The sequence below is a fragment of the Palaemon carinicauda genome, chromosome 2, assembly GCF_036898095.1.
Source record: "Palaemon carinicauda isolate YSFRI2023 chromosome 2, ASM3689809v2, whole genome shotgun sequence".
Classification (NCBI taxonomy): domain Eukaryota; kingdom Metazoa; phylum Arthropoda; class Malacostraca; order Decapoda; family Palaemonidae; genus Palaemon; species Palaemon carinicauda.
The window spans coordinates 44750815-44770980 of NC_090726.1; the positions used below are offsets into that span (position 1 = coordinate 44750815).

The window sequence follows — 20166 nt, forward strand, 5'->3', positions numbered from 1 at the left end:
TATTCAAAATAACAAACATAAAATAAATAAGTACCTGGTAAGGAAGTCGACTTGAACAATTACTCTGCCTTTTTAAGTACGTCTTCCTTACTGAGCCTCGCGATCCTCATAGGATGCTGAGCGACTCCTAGGAGCTGAAGTATGAAGGGTTGCAACCCATACTAAAGGTCCTCATCAAAACCTCTAATCTAGGCGCTTCTCAAGAAATGACTTTGACCACCCGCCAAATCAAGTAGGATGCGAAAGGATTCTTAGCCTTCCGGACAACCCAAAAACAATAATAAAACATTTCAAGAGAAAGATTAAAAAAGGTTATGGAATTAGGGAATTGTAGTGGTCGAGCCCTCACCACTACTGCACTCGTTGCTACGAATGGTCCCAGAGTGTAGCAGTTCTCGTAAAGAGACTGGACATTCTTAAGATAAAAGACGCGAACACTGATTTGCTTTTCCAATAGGTTGCGTCGAATATACTTTGCAGAGATCTATTTTGTTTAAAGGCCACGGAAGTTGCGACAGCTCTAACTTCGTGTGTCCTTACCTTCAGCAAAGCTTGGTCTTCCTCATTCAGATGGGAATGAGCTTCTCGTATCAACAGTCTGATAAAATAGGATAAAGCATTCTCTGACATAGGCAAAGATGGATTCTTAACTGAACACCATAAAGCTTCAGACGGGCCTCGTAAAGGTTTTTAAATAGAACTTAAGAGCTCTTACAGGACATAATACTCTTTCTAGTTCATTTCCAACCATACGATAAGTTTGGAATATCGAACGATATTGGTCAAGGCCGAGAAGGCAGCTCGTGTTTGGCTAGAAAACCAAGTTGTAGAACATGTAGCCGTTTCGGATGAGAATCCGATGTTCTTGCTGAAGGCATGAATCTCACTGACTCTTTTAGCTGTGGTTAAGCATATCAGGAAAAGTGTCTTAAAGGTGAGATCTTTCAGGGAGGCTGATTGAAGCGGTTCGAACCTGTCTGACATAAGGAATCTTAGTACCACGTCTAAATTCCAACCAGGTGTAACCAAACGACGCTCCTTCGTGGTCTCAAAAGACTTAAGGAGGTCCTGTAGATCTTTATTGTTGGAAAGATATAAGCCTCTGTGACGGAAGACTGATGCCAACATGCTTCTGTAACCCTTGATAGTGGGAGCTGAAAGAGATCGTTCTTTCCTCAGATATAAGAGAAAGTCAGCTATTTGAGTTACAGAGGTACTGGTCGAGGATACGGATACTGACTTGCACCAATTTCGGAAGATTTCCCACTTCGATTGGTAGATTCTAAGGGTGGATGTTCTCCTTGCTCTAGCAAACGCTCTGGTTGCCTCCTTCGAAAAGCCTCTAGCTCTCGAGAGTCTTTCGATAGTCTGAAGGCAGTCAGACGAAGAGCGTGGAGGCCTTGGTGTACCTTCTTTACGCGTGGCTGACGTAGAAGGTCCACCCTTAGGGGAAGTGTTCTGGGAACGTCTACTAGCCATCGAAGTACCTCGGTGAGTCATTCGCTCGCGGGCCAGAGGGAAGCAACTAGCGTCAACCTTGTCCCTTCGTGAGAGGCGAACTTCTGCAGTACCTTGTTGACAATCTTGAACGGAGGGAATGCATATAGATCTAGATGTGACCAATCTAGTAGAAAGGCATCTATATGAACTACTGCTGGATCCGGGATAGGTGAGCAAACTATTGGGAGCCTCTTGGTCATCGAGGTTGCGAAGAGATCTATGGTTGGCTGGCCCCAGGTGGCCCAAAGTCTCTTGCATACATCCTTGTGGAGGGTCCATTCTGTTGGAATTATTTGTCCCTTCCGACTGAGACAATCTGCTATGACATTCAAGTTGCCTTGGATGAACCTCATTACTAGTGAAAAGTCTAGACCTTTTGACCAGGTGAAGAGGTCCCTTGCGATCTCGTACCATGTCAGAGAGTAGGTCCCTCCTTGCTTGGAGATGTACGTCAAAGCCGTGTGTTGTCCGAGTTCACCTCCACCACTTTGCCTTGAAGGAGAGACCTGAAGCTTTTCCAGGTCAGACGTACTGCCAGTAGCTTCTTGCAGTTGAAATGCATTGTCCTTTGACTCGAGTTCCATAATCCCGAGCATTCCCTACCGTCTAATGTCGCACCCCAGCCTACGTCCGATGCGTCCGAGAAGAGAACGTGGTTGGGAGTCTGAACAGTCAGGGGAAAACCCTTTCTAAGGTTGATAAAGTCCTTTCACCAAGTCAGACCAGACTTTATCTTTCCGGAAACCGGGATCGAGACCGCTTCTAGCGTCTTGTCCTTTTTCCAGTGAAAAGCTAGATGGTATAGAAGAGGACGGAGGTGTAGTCTTCCTAGTGACACAAATTGAACCACGGATGACAGTGTCCTTACCAGACTCATCCACAGCCTGACAGGGCAGCGTTCCTTCTTCAGCATCTTCTGGATGTATAGCAGGGCTGGGGGTTGATCGTCTTGTTCAGCAACGTCCTCATCAGAGGGTTCCTCATCCGAAACTGATGAGGAAACGGCAACGGAGTGGGCAACGTCTGACTCGCTGAATCCGGTCGCACTGGTGGATGCGTGACGGAGCCGGACGCAATATCATGGTACTGCTGCACAGTCTGTGAACTGTCAACAACCATGGGGACGCGAGGAAGTACAGCATCAACCCGAAACTGTCTAGACTGTCTGGGTTGTGCAGTCAACACCCTACCGGGTTGCTGAGGTTGACGCACTGCGTCACAACAAGTCACCTCTGCTGGTTGTTGAACGTCTTCCTAGTGACACACTGAACGTCAACAACCACCTCCGAGCGTCGCTTAACGTCAACGTGCGACTAGAAACCCACACTGGGTCGCATCGGTGGAGGAACCACCTCAACTGGCGGACGCGAGTAGGATACCTCAGCGTCAACAGGGCGCACAACCAAACGGTAGGAAGGTTGTAGGCCAGAAGGTTCTTCTCCGTATTAAGTCCTCTATCAAGGACACAAGCTTGGACTGCATGTCTTGCAGCAAAGCCCATTAGGGTCTACGGGAGCAGGTGTAGCAACAGACGGGGTTAGCGACTGAAGCGGAACCATTTACCATCCCTGGAAGCCTTGTTATGTGTGACATAATAGTACAGCAAAACTTCAAAGGCTCGACAAAAGTTGAGAAGTTGACCTGTAAACAACTGGAGCATCTCCTGGCTATGCGCCTGGCCGAGTCTACCAGAATTGAGAAGTCTACCTGGGCAGAGGCATGAACTCCCAAGCTGAGAACTTCTCTCGTGTCCTATCAGACTCTCGCTCTATAAGCCAGATAAAAAGAAGGGAAATCAAAAGGCTGTATCCCTAAAACTCCTCCTGGTGCAAAAACCAGTCGCCTAGCCGACGAAACGCTCTCTAGGAGAGCGAGAGAGCACTAGCTTAACAACAACGGCTTCGAAGTAGCTAGGCCTAGTGTAAGTTCTGACGTGAGGCGAACGAGGAGCAGCAGTTACAAGATCCGGACGAAGATCCTTAAAAAATCATCATGATTTAATTAAAGTCCATAGGAGGCTAAGCAGCTTAAGGCTCCTCTCCAAATGACAGAGTCCTCAAAGGAATATCAGTAGGAGGGAGAACAGCACTTTCTCATCTACAGGAACCTTGTCCGAGAAAAGCTAGGTTATCTCAGTGAGGGTCTCACTGGTGCATTAGCAGCAGACCAGAAGGCAACGTTATGTAACTGCTTGACAGTCTGTGAACTGTCAAAAACTGAACTGTCAACCACAACAGGTGCGTGAGGACATACAGCACTGGTGCATTAGCAGCAGATCAGAAGGCAACGTTATGTAACTGCTTGACAGTCTGTGAACTGTCAAAAAACTGAACTGTCAACCACAACAGGTGCGTGAGGACATACAGCACTGGTGCATTATTAGCAGACCAGAAGGCAACGTCATGTAACTGCTTGACAGTCTGTGAGCTGGCAACAACCAAAGCTGTGTGGGGAAGCCTCAACTCCTGACTGACTAGTCTGCTGCGGGCGAGTGGCGGTAACCACAGTGGGTTGCGGAGGCTGACGCACCGTGTCAAAACACGGCAGCTTAACTCCACCCTCCTGTTGTTGTGGTAGCACACGTACGTCAACGGAGGGTTCCGTGCGTCTGTGAACGTCAGCATGCGTCTGGCAGGGTCGACTGCGCATGGGTGGAGGAGCTCTCACAGCTGGAGTGTGGGAGCAGGCAGCCACAGCGTCTGCTGGGCGCACAACCGTGGTAGGTTGTAGGCTAACGGGTGCGTCTGTGCACGTCAGCATGCGTCTGGCAGGGTCGACTGCGCATGGGTGGAGGAGCTCTCACAGCTGGAGTGTGGGAGCAGGCAGCCACAACGTCTGCTGGGCGCACAACCGTGGTAGGTTGTAGGCTAACGGGTGCAGCGTCAACCTTCTCCGCACGATACTCCTGCAAAAAAGATGCTAACTGTGTCTGCATAGACTGTAGCAAAGACCACTTAGGGTCTACAGCAGCAGGTGCGGCAACAGACGGTGTTACTGCTTGTTGCGGTACCGCTTTACCTCTCTTAGGAGGTGTGCAGTCATCGGAAGACTGCAGCGAGTCCGAACTGACCCAGTGGCTACACCTGGGCCGTTGGACTTGCGCGGAAGGGACCGACTTGCACTTAATAAGCTGCGAGACCTTGGTCCAAGGTTTCTTACGAGAAACCTCTTCCGCAGACGAGAAGTAAATGGGCTCTCTCGTCTTTGTGTGGGTGGGGCGATCTTGGGTAGATACGCCCGAAACCACGGAGGGAAAAACGTCTGTTCGTTGATCAAGGCCTGACGAACCCATAAGTCGTTCGACATTACTTCTCCCCTGGGCTTGGGAGCTTGCAAGAGGTCCCGGACTAGGTGAACGACAGGCACGAACAGACGAACCCTCAGACGCAACACTGTAACACTTTGCGCATATCACTTTATCACTTTGATTTTCTGTTTTGCACTTATTTCACTGAAATCGAAACTTTTACTGATTTCTACCTGAAACACGCAATCCTACCCTTCATTAAAAGGTAGTAATTGCGAAAACAGTCGTATAATGCAACAGAAAACATATATAAAGATAAAGAATTCAGTGGCTGGGAAAGAGACTAAACACTAGTTCAAATAAACTACGTTTACAATCTCTCACCGCACATAGCCTGGGAACAAGAATAAAACCCTAGAAACGTTTTACCTTCTTCCCCTACAGCGACTAGGGAGGAGAGTAAAACGAGAACAACGTTACCCGCTTGAACGAAACGTTTTTTCTCCTCTCTCTCCCTCCGTCTCTATCTCTCTCTTTCTCTCTAGATTTCGCACCTGAGAGAAGAGCCCAATTATATATCGTCAAAACATGTTATTTGCTAAAGGAAAAAACTGAAAGGTTTTCCAAATAAAAAGTTCCTTTAATTTAGAATTTAAACCATTTAAGCTAAGAAAGAATGAACGAAACGCTAGAATCGGTTTACTCTTACTGCAAAGTGAAACCGTGATACACTCTCTCTCTATCGTAACGATAGAGCGCATGTTGAACGTCCTGAACGTCAACAACTGCGTAGACTAAAAAACTAAACGTTAGTTCATCTTTGAAAACAGTACGAGACTATCAAAGAAATTCTTTCATAAAACATTAAATTTAAAAAGTTTTAAATTCTTTAAAGGTTAAATACGATATAACGGGCTCAACGTTGATTAACTTCGGTTCCAAGTTAGGACCGCCTACTATAAGGAAAGGTCGCATATAAACAAAACATAAAAATTTATTTTTATATGTTTAAAATAAAAGGAAAGTTAATCGAAGAGGCCTAATAAAGGCGGAGAGATATAAAATATATAGATCTATAACGTGTTAAGCAAAATTACTAAAAACCTAAACACACTTCCGTCTAAGGGAAGGGTCGGCCATTTAAAAGTGAAAGAGAGTCCATACTCTCTTTGTCACCATAATTAAATCTATCCAAAACGAGTTCAAGTTTTGAAATGAAGATAAAACCCCTGCATAGCGAAAGCTCAAAACTGGAATAGTGTACTTCACCAAATAGTTGTGAAAACAAATCCAGTTAGTAACAGCGTATTTAGTAGGTCTTGCCAGTGGCACGACAGAGAGAAAATTGGTTCTGTGTTGACATCGAGTACTTGAGTACCTACTTGACAGATGGCGCTGTTGATGTACACCCCCACCTGTATAGCGATCGCTGGCGTATTCCGCCCGTAGGTTTTTCTGTCGGGCAGCAGAGCTGACAGCTATATGATCATCGGGTAAGTTTAATATTGAAAAATATGCAATTAAATAGTAGAATACAAAATATATTAACAAAAAGTTAGATGTGACTATAAATTACAGCCACATTATAAATAAGATATACAGCATAACTGTAGTGATAAATTACTCATTACTTGTAAGCACTTACTGGCACAAATCAGTTAAATACAGTACTGTAACACTTGGAAAACCTTAGGCTTGTCAATCAAAAACACCACCCTTTAAGAACCAATTAAGTTCATTAACATCTCTTCAATAACTACCTTCAAGAATTGTAGCATATGGCATTGAAAATCCTAGAGACAGAACAGAAAATCTTCACCTTGGACCTACAGGAATTCTCACCAATATACTACCACTAAATACACAAAAAGATGATGAAATTGGTACAAGGTTTACAGGATTAATAATTGAAGCCTGTAAAAGAAATCGGCATGTCTTGAAAATCAGAGCTTTTAATACCAAAGAACTAACAAAAAGTGAGGTTTACGCCTGCTGAAGACTTCAGGATCCTTGAAGAACATGTGCAATTGTGCCAGCCCGAAGCTATTTTTATATTTTTTTGAGGAATAAATCACGAATCTCTTTGACCATGCACTTGGGCAATACAGTATTATAAATACAGGGTTTATTGTGGAACAAAACTTTATTAGTATCTATTTTTCTCTGTTGGAGCCCTTGGGCTTATAGCATCTTGCCTTTCCAACTAGGGTAGTAGCTTAGCTAGTAATAATAATAATATCATACAGTTATCATATTGGCAAGCAAAATATGTCGGAACTTCAAAATAAATCTTCGATACTCAAGGGGTGACAAAACCAAAAAATGTTTACAGGAAAAAAGACCTTTATCATAAAGGTACATCCATGTCCAATATGAAATTTAATTGCCAAGATACTTAATAAATAGGCCCTATAAAAACATTAAAATATAAAAACTACAGAAAAACACAACAGAGTTCCTACCATCTGTGATGTATCAAGGGAAACTATCATCCGACTTTCTTCCTCAGGACAAATAAGAGCACCAGACACACTTGTACCGCCTCCAAAAGGTATCAAAACAACCTGAAGTCGGCATGCTAATTCTACGATCTTTTCAACCTCTCCATGATTGGCTGAGGGCAGATTAAAGAAAATGAAAGACATTAAATTCAGATTTTCACAGCGCCTTTAACTCAGATTTTCACAGAGCCTAAAATTATATCAACATGCCTAAGACATTCTGACATCAGATATTGAATTAATTTTTTACATTTGCAGTGACTGTAATGAAAAATAGACTGCTTAAATATATAGCATCAATATAGAAAATACAGCATTCCATTTAATTAGATGAAAAAAACGATTTAACTTACTTGGCCAAATGACTAAATCCGGAATCCTTGGGAACATTCCTTCGCGCAAAACAAATATCTCGGCTAGCGTATGACCGTGAGCTCTGAAGAGACGGTCTTCCCCATCCATGGAATGTGTAATGCCTAAATCTTTTACTGCTTCCAAAAACTCTGTTCAAAATAAAGTACAGTATGTACTATTTAGATATACGGAAGATATATAAAAATTAAGAAGTACTTTAACTACATACCTAAATATAAATACCATAAATGCAAATACTGTGTTGGGGTAAAGTTCTCTTGCTTGAGGATACACTCGGGCACACTATTCTATCTTATTTATTTTCCTCTTCTTTTTCTTTTAAGTTTTTATAGTTTATATACAGAAGATCTATTTCAATGTTGTTACTGTACTGTTCTTAAGATATTTCATTTCAATTATTCATTACTTCTCTTGTAGTTTATTTCCTCGTTTCCTTTCCTCACAGGGCTATTTTTCCTTGTTGAAGTCCTTAAGCTCTTAGCATCCTGCTTTTCTAACAAGCTGTAGCTTAGCTAGTAATAATAATAATAATGACTGACTCATCAGCATTTAAAACTCCACAATAACTACAAATTCAATAAACATTATCTGTTCCTTCCCTCTTGTGACCTGCTGTAATGGAACTTACACCTATCTCCTATCTCTCTATAGTCCATTTCTTTTAGCGATGCATATTTGCACAGATTCGCAGCGGTGCCCTTTTAGCTCGGAAAAGAAAAGTTTCCGGATCGCTGATTAGTTGGACAAGATAATTCTAACCAATCAGCGATCAGGAAACTTTTCCGAGCTGAAAGGGCACCGCCGCGAGTCGGTGCATATATGCATCGCTAAAAGAAATGGACTATAGTTCCACTTCCTTTCCATCTCAGCTCCTGCACACATAGGATATCTTTCTTCCTCCTCTTCATCACATCCACTATATTCCTCAATCTTCCAGCTAGATTACCGACATTCCAAGTACAGTAACTGCTCTGCTGTCACTTTTAGTTCCTTTTTTCCTCCCTCCTAAATAGCTATTCTGGCAATATGTGATTAAGGCAGTTGTTATGAAGCACACCACATAAACTAGAGGGGCACTCAGTAGAGCGCAGACCTCCGCCGCGACAGCTTAGTTCTTGACCTTAACCTTTGATCTAAACATGTATTAATTGGCATGGATTTTCATACACTTAAATATGAACCAAGTTTGAAGTCTATGTGACAACAATGTCCAAACTTACGGCTGATCATGTGAATTGGATATTTTGCTTGACCGTGAACTTGACCTTCCAAAATTTAATCATTTCTTGATTTTTATATAACAGTTAATCCCTGCAAGTTTCTTTACCCTACGATTAAAATTGTGGCCAGGAAGCTGTTCACAAACAGAGGTGAAAACATAACCTCCTTCCAACTTCGTTGGCAGAGGTAAAAATATTCTTACAAACCCACTTCAAATGGAGGCTTCTTATTCTTGCATGGGACAAGTTGGCGTGACTTGGAAATCCTCATCCATAGATATAAGATATCGCACTACATATCGAAAGAGCTTGGATGACTAAAACCTATTTTCTATTACAAAAACGATAAATTTTGTACACAAATTCAAACTACGATGTCCTTAAGCAATGCAACTCTTTCATGAAATATATGAAACTCTGTACTTTTACTCAAAATAACCATCCATGGATGTTCATTATCTATTATGTTCATAAAAATATAAAATCCTGAAAATAGTAGCTATGAACTTATCTGCTCTCAGAGAAGAAACATCCCTACTTATGAAATAAATTAAATCCAGAAACGAGGCAAAATAAAGTCTTCTTCTTTGTCTGCCTCTTTTCCCACTTTTATGTGGGGTCGATGTTTCTGGCCAGCTTTCTCCATCTACCTCTGTCCCACACTTCATCACCAGTTAATCCCTTTGATCGAAGGTCATCCTTGATACAGTCCATCCACCCTCGCTTTGGTCTCCCTCTCCTTCTCGATCCCTGTACCTCCATTTCCATCACCCTCCCCCCAATATACTGTTCATCTCTTCTCATGACATGACCATACCACCTCTGTCTACTTTCTTGGGTCTTATCTGATAGTTCTCTAACTCCTGTGGTACCCCTAATTACCTCCTTCCGTATCTTATCTCTTCTTGTCACCCCACACATCCATCTCAACATTCTCATCTCTGCCACATCCATCTTCTTCTCTTCTGTCTTCTTTATTGCCCACGTCTCCCCTCCATACATCATTGCCGGTCTCACAACTGTCCTGTGTACTTTACCTTTCAACTTAACCCCTATTTTCCTGTCGCATTTTCCTTGTCACCCCATACATCCATCTCAACATTCTCATCTCTGCCACAGTTTCTTTTCTATTGTCTTCTAAAATAAAGTCTTCTTCATATAATACAAATTTTGCAATTTCTCCCATAAACATAAAAAAAAATCTAATTAATGCATTGTTTCATTACATATATATGCACTTCAACAAACTTACCATCTGCAATGATGGGCTTCGGGTAATCTTGTGGCTGGGGGAGTGGCTGAGGTGGGGTGCAATCATCAAAATCAACCCCTAAGGTATCTCGTACCCACGATGAGAAATGAGGAAGGACCATACTGCCAATTTTGTACCTTGGGAATGATAAAGATTTTAAGTGAGTACCTTTACTTGTTTCACAACAAACACATTTACTGCTCAAATTAAAAGACAAAAAAATCTCTGAACATTACAGTTCCTGCTCAAAATAAATACAAAAATAAAATGGTATTCAATCAACCCAGTCATTACAATGAGCATCTGGATCATAAAGTCTCTGCAGACGACTGTCTCAATGTGAAGATATCCACTACTCACAATGATAAACCGTAGCATTCACACATACTGTTTTGATATTCAAATCACTGAATAATTCTATCCAATTCATCCCCATAATGTATTTCTTTATTTCTACATGTTCACTATTGAGCAAGTTTTCTTAGTTTCTTGTGTAGATGAATAATTGCTGGAAGGAAGGTTCGCCTTTCATAATGAATGGTTGTCCGTAAAACAGGTTCTTGTTTAATCAAAAGAAAGAATACTATCCAGCTTCCCCATATGTTAACCCTTTTACCCCCAAAGGACGTACTGGTACGTTTCACAAAACTCATCCCTTTACCCACATGGACGTACCGGTGCGTCCTTGCAAAAAACTGCTATTTGAATTTTTTTTGCATACTTTTGATAATTTTTTGAGAAACTTCAGGCATTTTCCAAGAGAATGAGACCAACCTGACCTCTCTATGACAAAAATTAAGGCTGTTAGAGCAATTTAAAAAAATATACTGCAAAATGTGCTTGAAAAAAATAACCCCTGGGGGTTAAGGGTTGGAAATTTCCAAATAGCCTGGGGGTAAAAGGGTTAAGTGTTCACTTTCCTATTTCTAATAATTTTTTATTTCAGGTTGACTTGATGTTAAGAACAAACTAGCAGTAAATACATAACATGTTAGTTTTGTTTTCAAAAGCTATAGCTACTGTAGTATCAATTTAATCTAATCTTGAAAGTATTAGCATTAGTTTTTTTGTTGTTCTATTTACTAAACACTGTAATTTTCAATTTGCATTCCTTGCTTTGATATTGATAAACCAGTTTGAATAGCATTCAGTAAATCTGACCTTTTTTTATGTGTAAATTCAAGTATTGTAATTGTAATATTATTATTATTATAATTATTAGCCAAGCTACAACCCTAGTTGGAAAAGGAAGATGCTATAAGCCCAAGGGCTCCAACAGGAAAAAATAGCCCAGTGAGGAAAGGAAATAAGGAAATAAATAAATGATGAGAATAAATTAACAATATATCATTCTAAAAACAGTAACAGCGTCAAAACAGATAACTTTGAGTACTATACAGTACTCTTGGGGCTCTTGCTGTTCTATATCGACTTCTTGCATTCTACTTTTCAAGAAACAGCATTCAATGAGCAAGAAAAATATACAATAATGCCAAGAAAGGAAACTTTAAAAAACTGATTAGAGCTATTACATATATCTTTCTACTAATCTCTTCTGGCTCACAATTAAACCAAACCAGATATACATCAAATTTATATAGTTATGTGGTCTCTATTTTACGTAAAGGTGCAAATCTAGTCGGAAAGAGAACTGCTATGAGCCAAAGGGCCTAAAATAAAAGGCATCCAAATATGCCATAATAATATATGAAGTGAAGAATAAACTATCCAAGAAAAAAAAAATTAATAACAGAAGAATAAGAAAAAAATGTAATGATAAAACTTATAAAATCAAAATATTGTAAAAACTTTTATTTTTCTACACAGGTAACCATCACCTTCAGTATAGTTAGTCAGACTGTTAGAATTAAAATCAAACCTAACAATGCATTATGTGGGAGATGGTATAGTCCTGTATGATGTCAATGTTAACCCTCTTACCCCCAAAGGACATACTGGTACGTTTCACAAAAGCCATCCCTTTACCCCATGGACGTACCGGTACGTCCTTGCAAAATAATGCTATAAAAAATTTTTTTTCATATTTTTGATAATTTTTTGAGAAAATTCAGGCATTTTCCAAGATAATGAGACCAACCTGACCTCTCTATGACAAAAATTAAGGCTGTTAGAGCAATTTAAAAAAAATATACTGCAAAATGTGCTGGGAAAAAAATAACCCCCTGGGGATTAAGGGTTGGAAATTTCCATATAGCCTAGGGGTAAAAGGGTTAAAAGTTGATAAGAATTAGGTGGTCAGTTTTCTAATGAGCTTAGTGGAAGTGACTTTAAATGAAATAAGAAAGGCAATTTAGAGCAGAGGAATGGAAGGGCACCCGTGAAAAGGCAGAAAGTTGAGAATAACAGAAGAGACGTCAGTTCACCTGAGACATTCCTGACTTCGTTTACCCAACAATCACTTTATTTTTTGGTAGATACCAATCCCACCAGGCTGTGCGGTATCAGTAAGGTAGAAGGTTTGTATGTTTTATGGATACGTAAGAACTAATTAACCCTTTTACCCCCAATGGACGTACTGGTACGTTTCACAAAACTCATCCCTTTACCCCCAAGGACGTACTGGTATGTCCTTGCTAAAACATGCTATCTACATTTTTTTTTTGCATATTTTTGATAACTTTATGAGAAACTTCAGGCAATTTCCAAAAGAATGAGACCAACCTCTATTTACATTTTTTTTTTTTGCATATTTTTGATAACTTTATGAGAAACTTCAGGCATTTTCCAAAAGAATGAGACCAACCTGACCTCTCTATGACGAAAATTAAGTCTGTTAGAGCAATTTAAAAAATATATATTGCAAAATGTGCTTGAAAAAAAAAAAATGCCTGGGGGTTAAGGGTTGGAAAGTTCCAAATATCCTGGGGGTAAAAGGGTTAAATGCTATACATTTCCTTTTAGCACGCTGTTCTATCATTTCTCGTTTCTTTTTTAAGTTTTTAAAGTTTATATTTGAAAGATCTAATTTCATGTTGTTACTGTTCTTAGAATATTTTATTTTGATTTTTCATTACTTTTCTTGTAGTTTATTTATTTTCTTGTTTCCTTTCCTCACTGGGATATTTTTTCCCAGTTGGAGCCCTTGGTATATAGCATCTTACTTTTCCAACTAAGGTTATAGCTTAGCTTGTAAAAATAATAATAATAATAATAATAATAATAATAATAATAACAGTGCTTACCTGTTCCCTGAAAATGACACATAGTAGTCTTTCTCTTTATGAACTACAAATTTTGAATCGTTGTAACCCCAGCCATTCCATTTCAGTAGCTCCTGTCTGCAATAAGAAATAAAAAATCTAAAATAAAAAGATCAATATTTATGCATTATTTTTTACATTACAAGTAAAGTTATGGCTACTTTACTATAAATAATGCCCTTTATCATAATACTAGTGTAAGTGACCCATCAGAAATTATAGCTTTAATATTTCGATTGATACGCACGCACACATAAGCCCCAACAACAGGGTGTGACTACTCCCCTTCCCTGAGGTACTGAGAAAGCTGAGCATGACCTAATATATATATATATATATATATATATATATATATATATATATATATATATATATATATATATACACAGTATATATATATACATATATATATATATCTTTTCTTTCATTCTAAAATTCAAGTACAGGTATCTCTCATTGAAAGAATTTTAATAATCCCCTTTAATAAAACTTGCTTGCATAGTTCGTATCGCACTCAGCATTCTCAGGTTTGACATACATACATACATACATACATGAATATTCCCTGGATGGTCAATGAATTCCAGAAAGTTATAGTTTCTAAGTATTTACCAAATTCAAAGTTATATATATCAATTACTGAAAAACATTCACACTTACATAAGAGTGGCCACCCACTAAATAAAAAGGTCTAAAAGTTATTATCAAACTACCCTCCACTCTGAAATGAAGTTGCAGCTACTCATTAACGATATGGAATACTATTTCTTATGTTAACAAAATAATTGCAATGACCTAGTGAATACTAGGATCAAGTTTACAAAGGGCCTAATTAGAAATCACACGTAATTACAATACACAAGACTCTTATACCCAACTAGGGTCCATTCATCTGCTGGCATGACTGGGGGCACAAATACTCATCAGGGAACCTGCAGGAGGTTGACGAGTACTCTTACAGAAAGAGGTACGTGCTCGTATGGACACAGGCATGGCTGAAGGGGCTTGTTTGAGAACGATTGCTGCTATCGCTCACAAACGTCAGAACTAGAAGGCTTTATCCCATAAGGGGTAGACGCCTGAGGCAATGACCCTGAAGGGTCATGCCTCACGAGACTCGTTGTGCCCTATAGGCATGATGGCAAGAGGCTGAGACTGCAAGCAGTTGGCAGCCGCCACCATCAAGATGCTCCAAAGAGCTGTAGATGAGTCTAATACCTGATTGTTAGGTACTCAAGTGGGGTACCACTCAAGAGAGGAAGTCCTTTCGTGTCGGCGAGTTGGGCAACCTATGGTAGAGGAACAGAGCGTTTCTCCGACTGAAGGAACTCACCGCACTGAGCAAGTTCAGATTGCTGCGTGTGCACATCAGGCTGAGCAAGCTCAGCTGGTATGCTCACCCTGAGGGGATCGCAAGCCTGGCCGGGGCTCCGGGGAGACTCTGCCATCAATTCCTCAGGTGGGTGAGAAGTTGCGGGTGGCACTTCAGCGAGGGGCACGAGACCTTCTGGAGGGAATGCCACCCCAGATTTTCACCCCATGCCTCTGGAGGCAGATGTGTACTCCTGCTGTGTCCCAAGCTTCAGCACCTCTACGAGCCATTCCTTAGGGGAGGAACTTAAAATCTCCAAGGAGGGCCTAAGTTGATCCATGGCATCAAGAGAGATCGACTCCCCTTTGGCCATAGGCGCCGTCGCTTTCCTAAGTGAAGCAATTGGGCCACCAAACGTGAGGGTTGTCTGGGTGTCAAACAGTCATTACTCTTACTCGTTCGTTCTCCAGAGGAGACCAAACGAATAAAGTCAGCAGGGGGTGGACAAGGCGCCAAAGAAAGAAGTCAGGACTTCTTTGACCTCAAGGACAACCCCGTGGGAGAAGATTCCCTTTTAGCCTTATTCTTTAATCACCGACAGGATGGCCACTCCTGACACTTTCCGCCGGGAGACGCCAGAGTGTCGTTTGCAAGCAAAGCAAAGGGAATGAGGATCCATCTCCTAAGCCAACATAAAGGTTTTTTACCTCACATAAAAAGTTATGGCTAGCTTCCAGCTACGCTAGAACAGTAAATCCATCGTAAAGAACAAAAGGTTTGTATTTATGTAGGAACACATATTGTACAGAAGGTATAAACTGGGAAGGGGATTTCAAAGTAATACAACACCCCCATGGGCCAAGTAGGGACGCACTAATGTTCTAGGTAAGGTTAGATGGGGAGTCTATGGGAGACCAAACACCTTACGACAAGTGAAAATGCATCCCTGTAATTCAAACTATAGTCTGCTATAGCAAATATCTGGAGCCTTTGTATATCAGCAGCAAGTTCCTCCCACGTGGGTAAAATATGGACACCGACTAACCTAAATTTCCACCCCCACAACCTAACCTCCATACCTAATGGGGGGAGGGGCTAACAACCCCCTTGGACTGCCGTATTCTAAATCTGCCGTCACCAAGCATACAGGTGGGCGCTATCATACATACACCCCAAATACCTTTTTAGAGTATAAAATAAGACCTGTCCTTAACTATAATAAAACCCAGTAGCCGAGTTAGGTTCCAGCCAATAATTTTCCTAGAGTTTAAACTCTAGGAAAATTACTTCATGGCCAGAACTGACCATAATTCCTAAAATATCACACATAGCTTAAACACAGCCATAATTAAAAGTATAAAATCAAAGATATTACCGTTTCCTGGGCACAGTGGGAGCTGTGACATCATGCTCCGTTTTCTCAGGGGCCGAGGGGCGCCAAGATGCAGGTTGAAGGTTTATCTCGGACCCCAAGGGCTTGCCGGTTTCATTTTCCTTTTCAGCTCGACTAGAACTCGGGGAAATTGTACCACATTCACTTTGTCCAGATGAACTGTCACATTTATTGGCTGATAAATGCCGCTGAATTACCGAAAGACGATTGCGAGCAGACGATGCCATAGCTGTTGTTGTTGTGCCACTGTTTCGACTGGATTATCGTACACGAGCCTTAAGCATTATTGTTTTTCAACCAAAATTATCGTACAATTTCAATATAATTATTAAGGAGTTACATGATTGACTTATTTCAAAATATTATATTATAACTGTTTAATTAAACACACACATGTATATACCTAAGGTATGTATCGTATATAGTACTGGACCTAAAATAATCGTACCTGTACAGTAATTATCGTACGAATGACACCCCTGTGTTGTGCCACTGTTTGTTATCGTGAGCGAGTCTGAGAGCGTTCTCTATAGCATTTTTGTTAGATAAGATCCTCTTCAAATAATTGCAATATTAAGAACTTTTTAGATAATAATCTAGTAATCAGTACGTATTATTAAAATAAATCTTGATAATAATATTAATAATATTTTTCTTTATAATAAAGAAACAATTCATATTTTAAGTGTTGAACGACCCTTGCGCATACTTCACAATTATCGATCATACGATCACTAACTGTTTTAAATTGTTTCCTCATTATAAAGATATTGCAAACATTCAAATGAGAAAATTTAAATGATTTAATAGACAGTTTATATTATCAAATATATTATTGAATAAATTTGTGATGGACATTCACGTATTGTCACTGGAATTAATAACACAGATATAGTTAAGAATTTGAAGTGTATATACATTTATGTATAATTTTCGTCAATTTATTTGTCAGATTTCTTTACGAGTGAGTTGTGAGTTATGTTTTACGCCTACGTGAATGATGAAGTATAAAGAATAAGTGGAACAATAGATTGCTACATGATGTTTAAGCCACTCCTTCCTCAGTTTCATAACGCCTCCTTTTCGTTCTTTGCGTAAATACATCAGTTTTAATAATACAATTTTAGAAATACAACAATATGCAACTTTATGTATATTTCTATTCTAACTAACATAAGAGCGAATTTCTGAAAATACTTTAATTCTTATATATTTTGATCCATTAACTTCGTGTGTGTAAAGAACAATCTCATTGCGTAAAAATTAGCATGGAAACCGTAACTAGCCTCAATATTTTATATCATATACAAGAAAAACAGAATATGATATTCTACTTTGTCTTCCCTCACGACACAAATCAAAATGAATATGTGGGTAGGCCTAGGCTATGTATGATATAGGTTGTCCATATGCTTATTGTTTTATACTTCTTTACATCTGATGTACACATTTTTGCAGGAGTTTGCCAAACAGAATTTTCCACAATGAGTCTTGTATATAAGTGACTTTATCTAATCAAATTAGATTAGAACTTCACACAGTACTTCAAAACTGAATCGACACTTGAATGATAAGGCATTGAATCTTAAGGACAATATTGTCCATTCGGTGAATCGGTGTGGCAACAAAGAGCACACTTATGATTCATTGTATCAAAGATCACGCATCTCTATCGAGACTATGATACAGATGAAAGCCACGTGTTTTGAGCAAAGGTCAGTACTATAATACTTGATGTTCACGTGAACAAGGCATCAGTCAGTCAACCGAAAAAAAAAAATTATGACCATTGCATACTTAGCAATCAAGTATCATAAATTAAATTTCAAACACATGGTCTAATCACTGTCAAAAATCTCATTTTATCGTGACAACATTTCTAGTTGTTCAACCGAATTAAAAAAGAAAAAAAGAAGTATGACCATTGCATATTTGACAATCAAGTATCATATATTAAATTTCAAACACACGTTCTAATCACTGTCAAAAGGCTCATTTTATCGTGACAACATTTCTAGTTTTCACTTCACTTTGTTCCCAGACGTAAGTATATTTCTCCCGTAAGACAAAACTACTTCTGAGGCAACATTTGTTCTGTATTTTTAGGTCTTACACGATAAGATAATAACTGTACTTGTATTATTTGCTATACAACTGAAGCGAGAAATATTTAGCAAAAGGTAAGGAGGTGTATGTTGCGTTTATGGATCTGGAGAAAGCATATGATAGAGTTGATAGGGAAGCAATGTGGAATGTGATGAAGTTATATGGAGTTGGTGGAAGGTTGTTGCAAGCAGTGAAAAGTTTCTACAAAGGTAGTAAAGCATGTGTTAGAATAGGAAATGAAGTGAGCGATTGGTTTCCGGTGAGAGTGGGGCTGAGACAGGGATGTGTGATGTCGCCGTGGTTGTTTAACTTGTATGTTGATGGAGTGGTGAGAGAGGTGAATGCTCGAGTGCTTGGACGAGGATTAAAACTGGTAGGCGAGAATGATCATGAATGGGAGGTAAATCAGTTGTTGTTTGCGGATGATACGGTACTGGTAGCAGACACAGAAGAGAAGCTTGACCGACTAGTGACAGAATTTGGAAGGGTGTGTGAGAGAAGGAAGTTGAGAGTTAATGTGGGTAAGAGTAAGGTTATGAGATGTACGAGAAGTGAAGGTGGTGCAAGGTTGAATGTCATGTTGAATGGAGAGTTACTGGAGGAGGTGGATCAGTTTAAGTACTTGGGGTCTGTTGTTGCAGCAAATGGTGGAGTGGAAGCAGATGTACGTCAGAGAGTCAATGAAGGTTGCAAAGTGTTGGGGGCAGTTAAGGGAGTAGTAAAAAATAGAGGGTTGGGCATGAATGTAAAGAGAGTTCTATATGAGAAAGTGATTGTACCAACTGTGATGTATGGATCGGAGTTGTGGGGAATGAAAGTGATGGAGAGACAGAAATTGAATGTGTTTGAGATGAAGTGTCTAAGGAGTATGGCTGGTGTATCTCGAGTTGATAGGGTTAGGAACGAAGTGGTGAGGGAGAGAACGGGTGTAAGAAATGAGTTAGCGGCTAGAGTGGATATGAATGTGTTGAGGTGGTTTGGCCATGTTGAGAGAATGGAAAATGGCTGTCTGCTAAAGAAGGTGATGAATGCAAGAGTTGATGGGAGAAGTACAAGAGGAAGGCCAAGGTTTGGGTGGATGGATGGTGTGAAGAAAGCTCTGGGTGATAGGAGGATAGATGTGAGAGAGGCAAGAGAGCGTGCTAGAAATAGGAATGAATGGCGAGCGATTGTGACGCAGTTCCGGTAGGCCCTGCTGCTTCCTCCGGTGCCTTAGATGACCGCGGAGGTAGCAGCAGTAGGGGACTCAGCAGTATGAAGCTTCATCTGTGGTGGAAATGTGGGAGGTTGGGCTGTGGCACCCTAGCAGTACCAGCTGAACTCGGCTGAGTCCCTTGTTAGGCTGGAGGAACGTAGAGAGTAGAGGTCCCCTTTTTTGTTTTTGTTTCTTGTTGATGTCGGCTACCCCCCAAAATTGGGGGAAGTGCCTTTGGTATATGTATGTATGTACAACTGAAGCAACCTTATCAGTATCACTCTCGGTCCTTTGCTTCTTCCTACTCAAAGAAAGTTATACACGTCACAACTTCTGGTTTTTTAGAAGATAAAGTTCCTGTTGATAAAAGATACAGACTTCTTTTTAAAGACATGTCTGTAGCACACTCTTGACATCTTTTGAAAGAATGCGAAGTGTTTTTTCGTTGTCTTTACTAGATTGTTGCAGCATTACCAAACTGTGTTGCTCAGGCTACAACTGTATCAATATCAATCATTGTTTTCTAGTCTTGGGTAGTGCCATAGCCTCTGTACCATGGCCTTCCACTGTTTTAAGGTAGAGGTCTCTTGCTTGAGGGTACACTAGGGCACACTATTCTATCTTGTGTCTCTTCCTGTATTGTTTTGAGTTTTTATAGTTTATATATGCTTTTCCAACTATGGTTATAGCTTAGCTTGTAATAATATGTTTTACTATTGTTACTCTTATATTTCATTCGAACTGTTCCTTACTTCTCTTGTAGTTTATTTATTTCCTTAGTTTCTTTCCTCACTGGGTTAGTTTTCCCTGTTGAGCCTTGAGCTTATAGGATCTTGCTTTTTCA

The 20166-nt window shown here is 40.0% G+C and overlaps 1 protein-coding gene across 1 annotated transcript in view; it reads right to left on the reverse strand.

Annotated features, from left to right (window-relative positions):
- LOC137624496 (alkyldihydroxyacetonephosphate synthase, peroxisomal-like) overlaps window positions 1–16283 on the reverse strand; it is a 32351-nt gene extending 16068 nt beyond the window's left edge. Inside the window, exons 1-5 of the mRNA XM_068355302.1 lie at window positions 16004–16283; window positions 13299–13394; window positions 10096–10232; window positions 7602–7751; window positions 7210–7361 (exon numbers count right to left, since the gene is read on the reverse strand). Of these exons, the coding sequence (XP_068211403.1) occupies window positions 7210–7361; window positions 7602–7751; window positions 10096–10232; window positions 13299–13394; window positions 16004–16248 (780 nt within the window). The 5' untranslated portion in view covers window positions 16249–16283. The remainder of the gene's footprint in view (window positions 1–7209; window positions 7362–7601; window positions 7752–10095; window positions 10233–13298; window positions 13395–16003) is intronic.
- Window positions 16284–20166: the final 3883 nt, after the last annotated feature.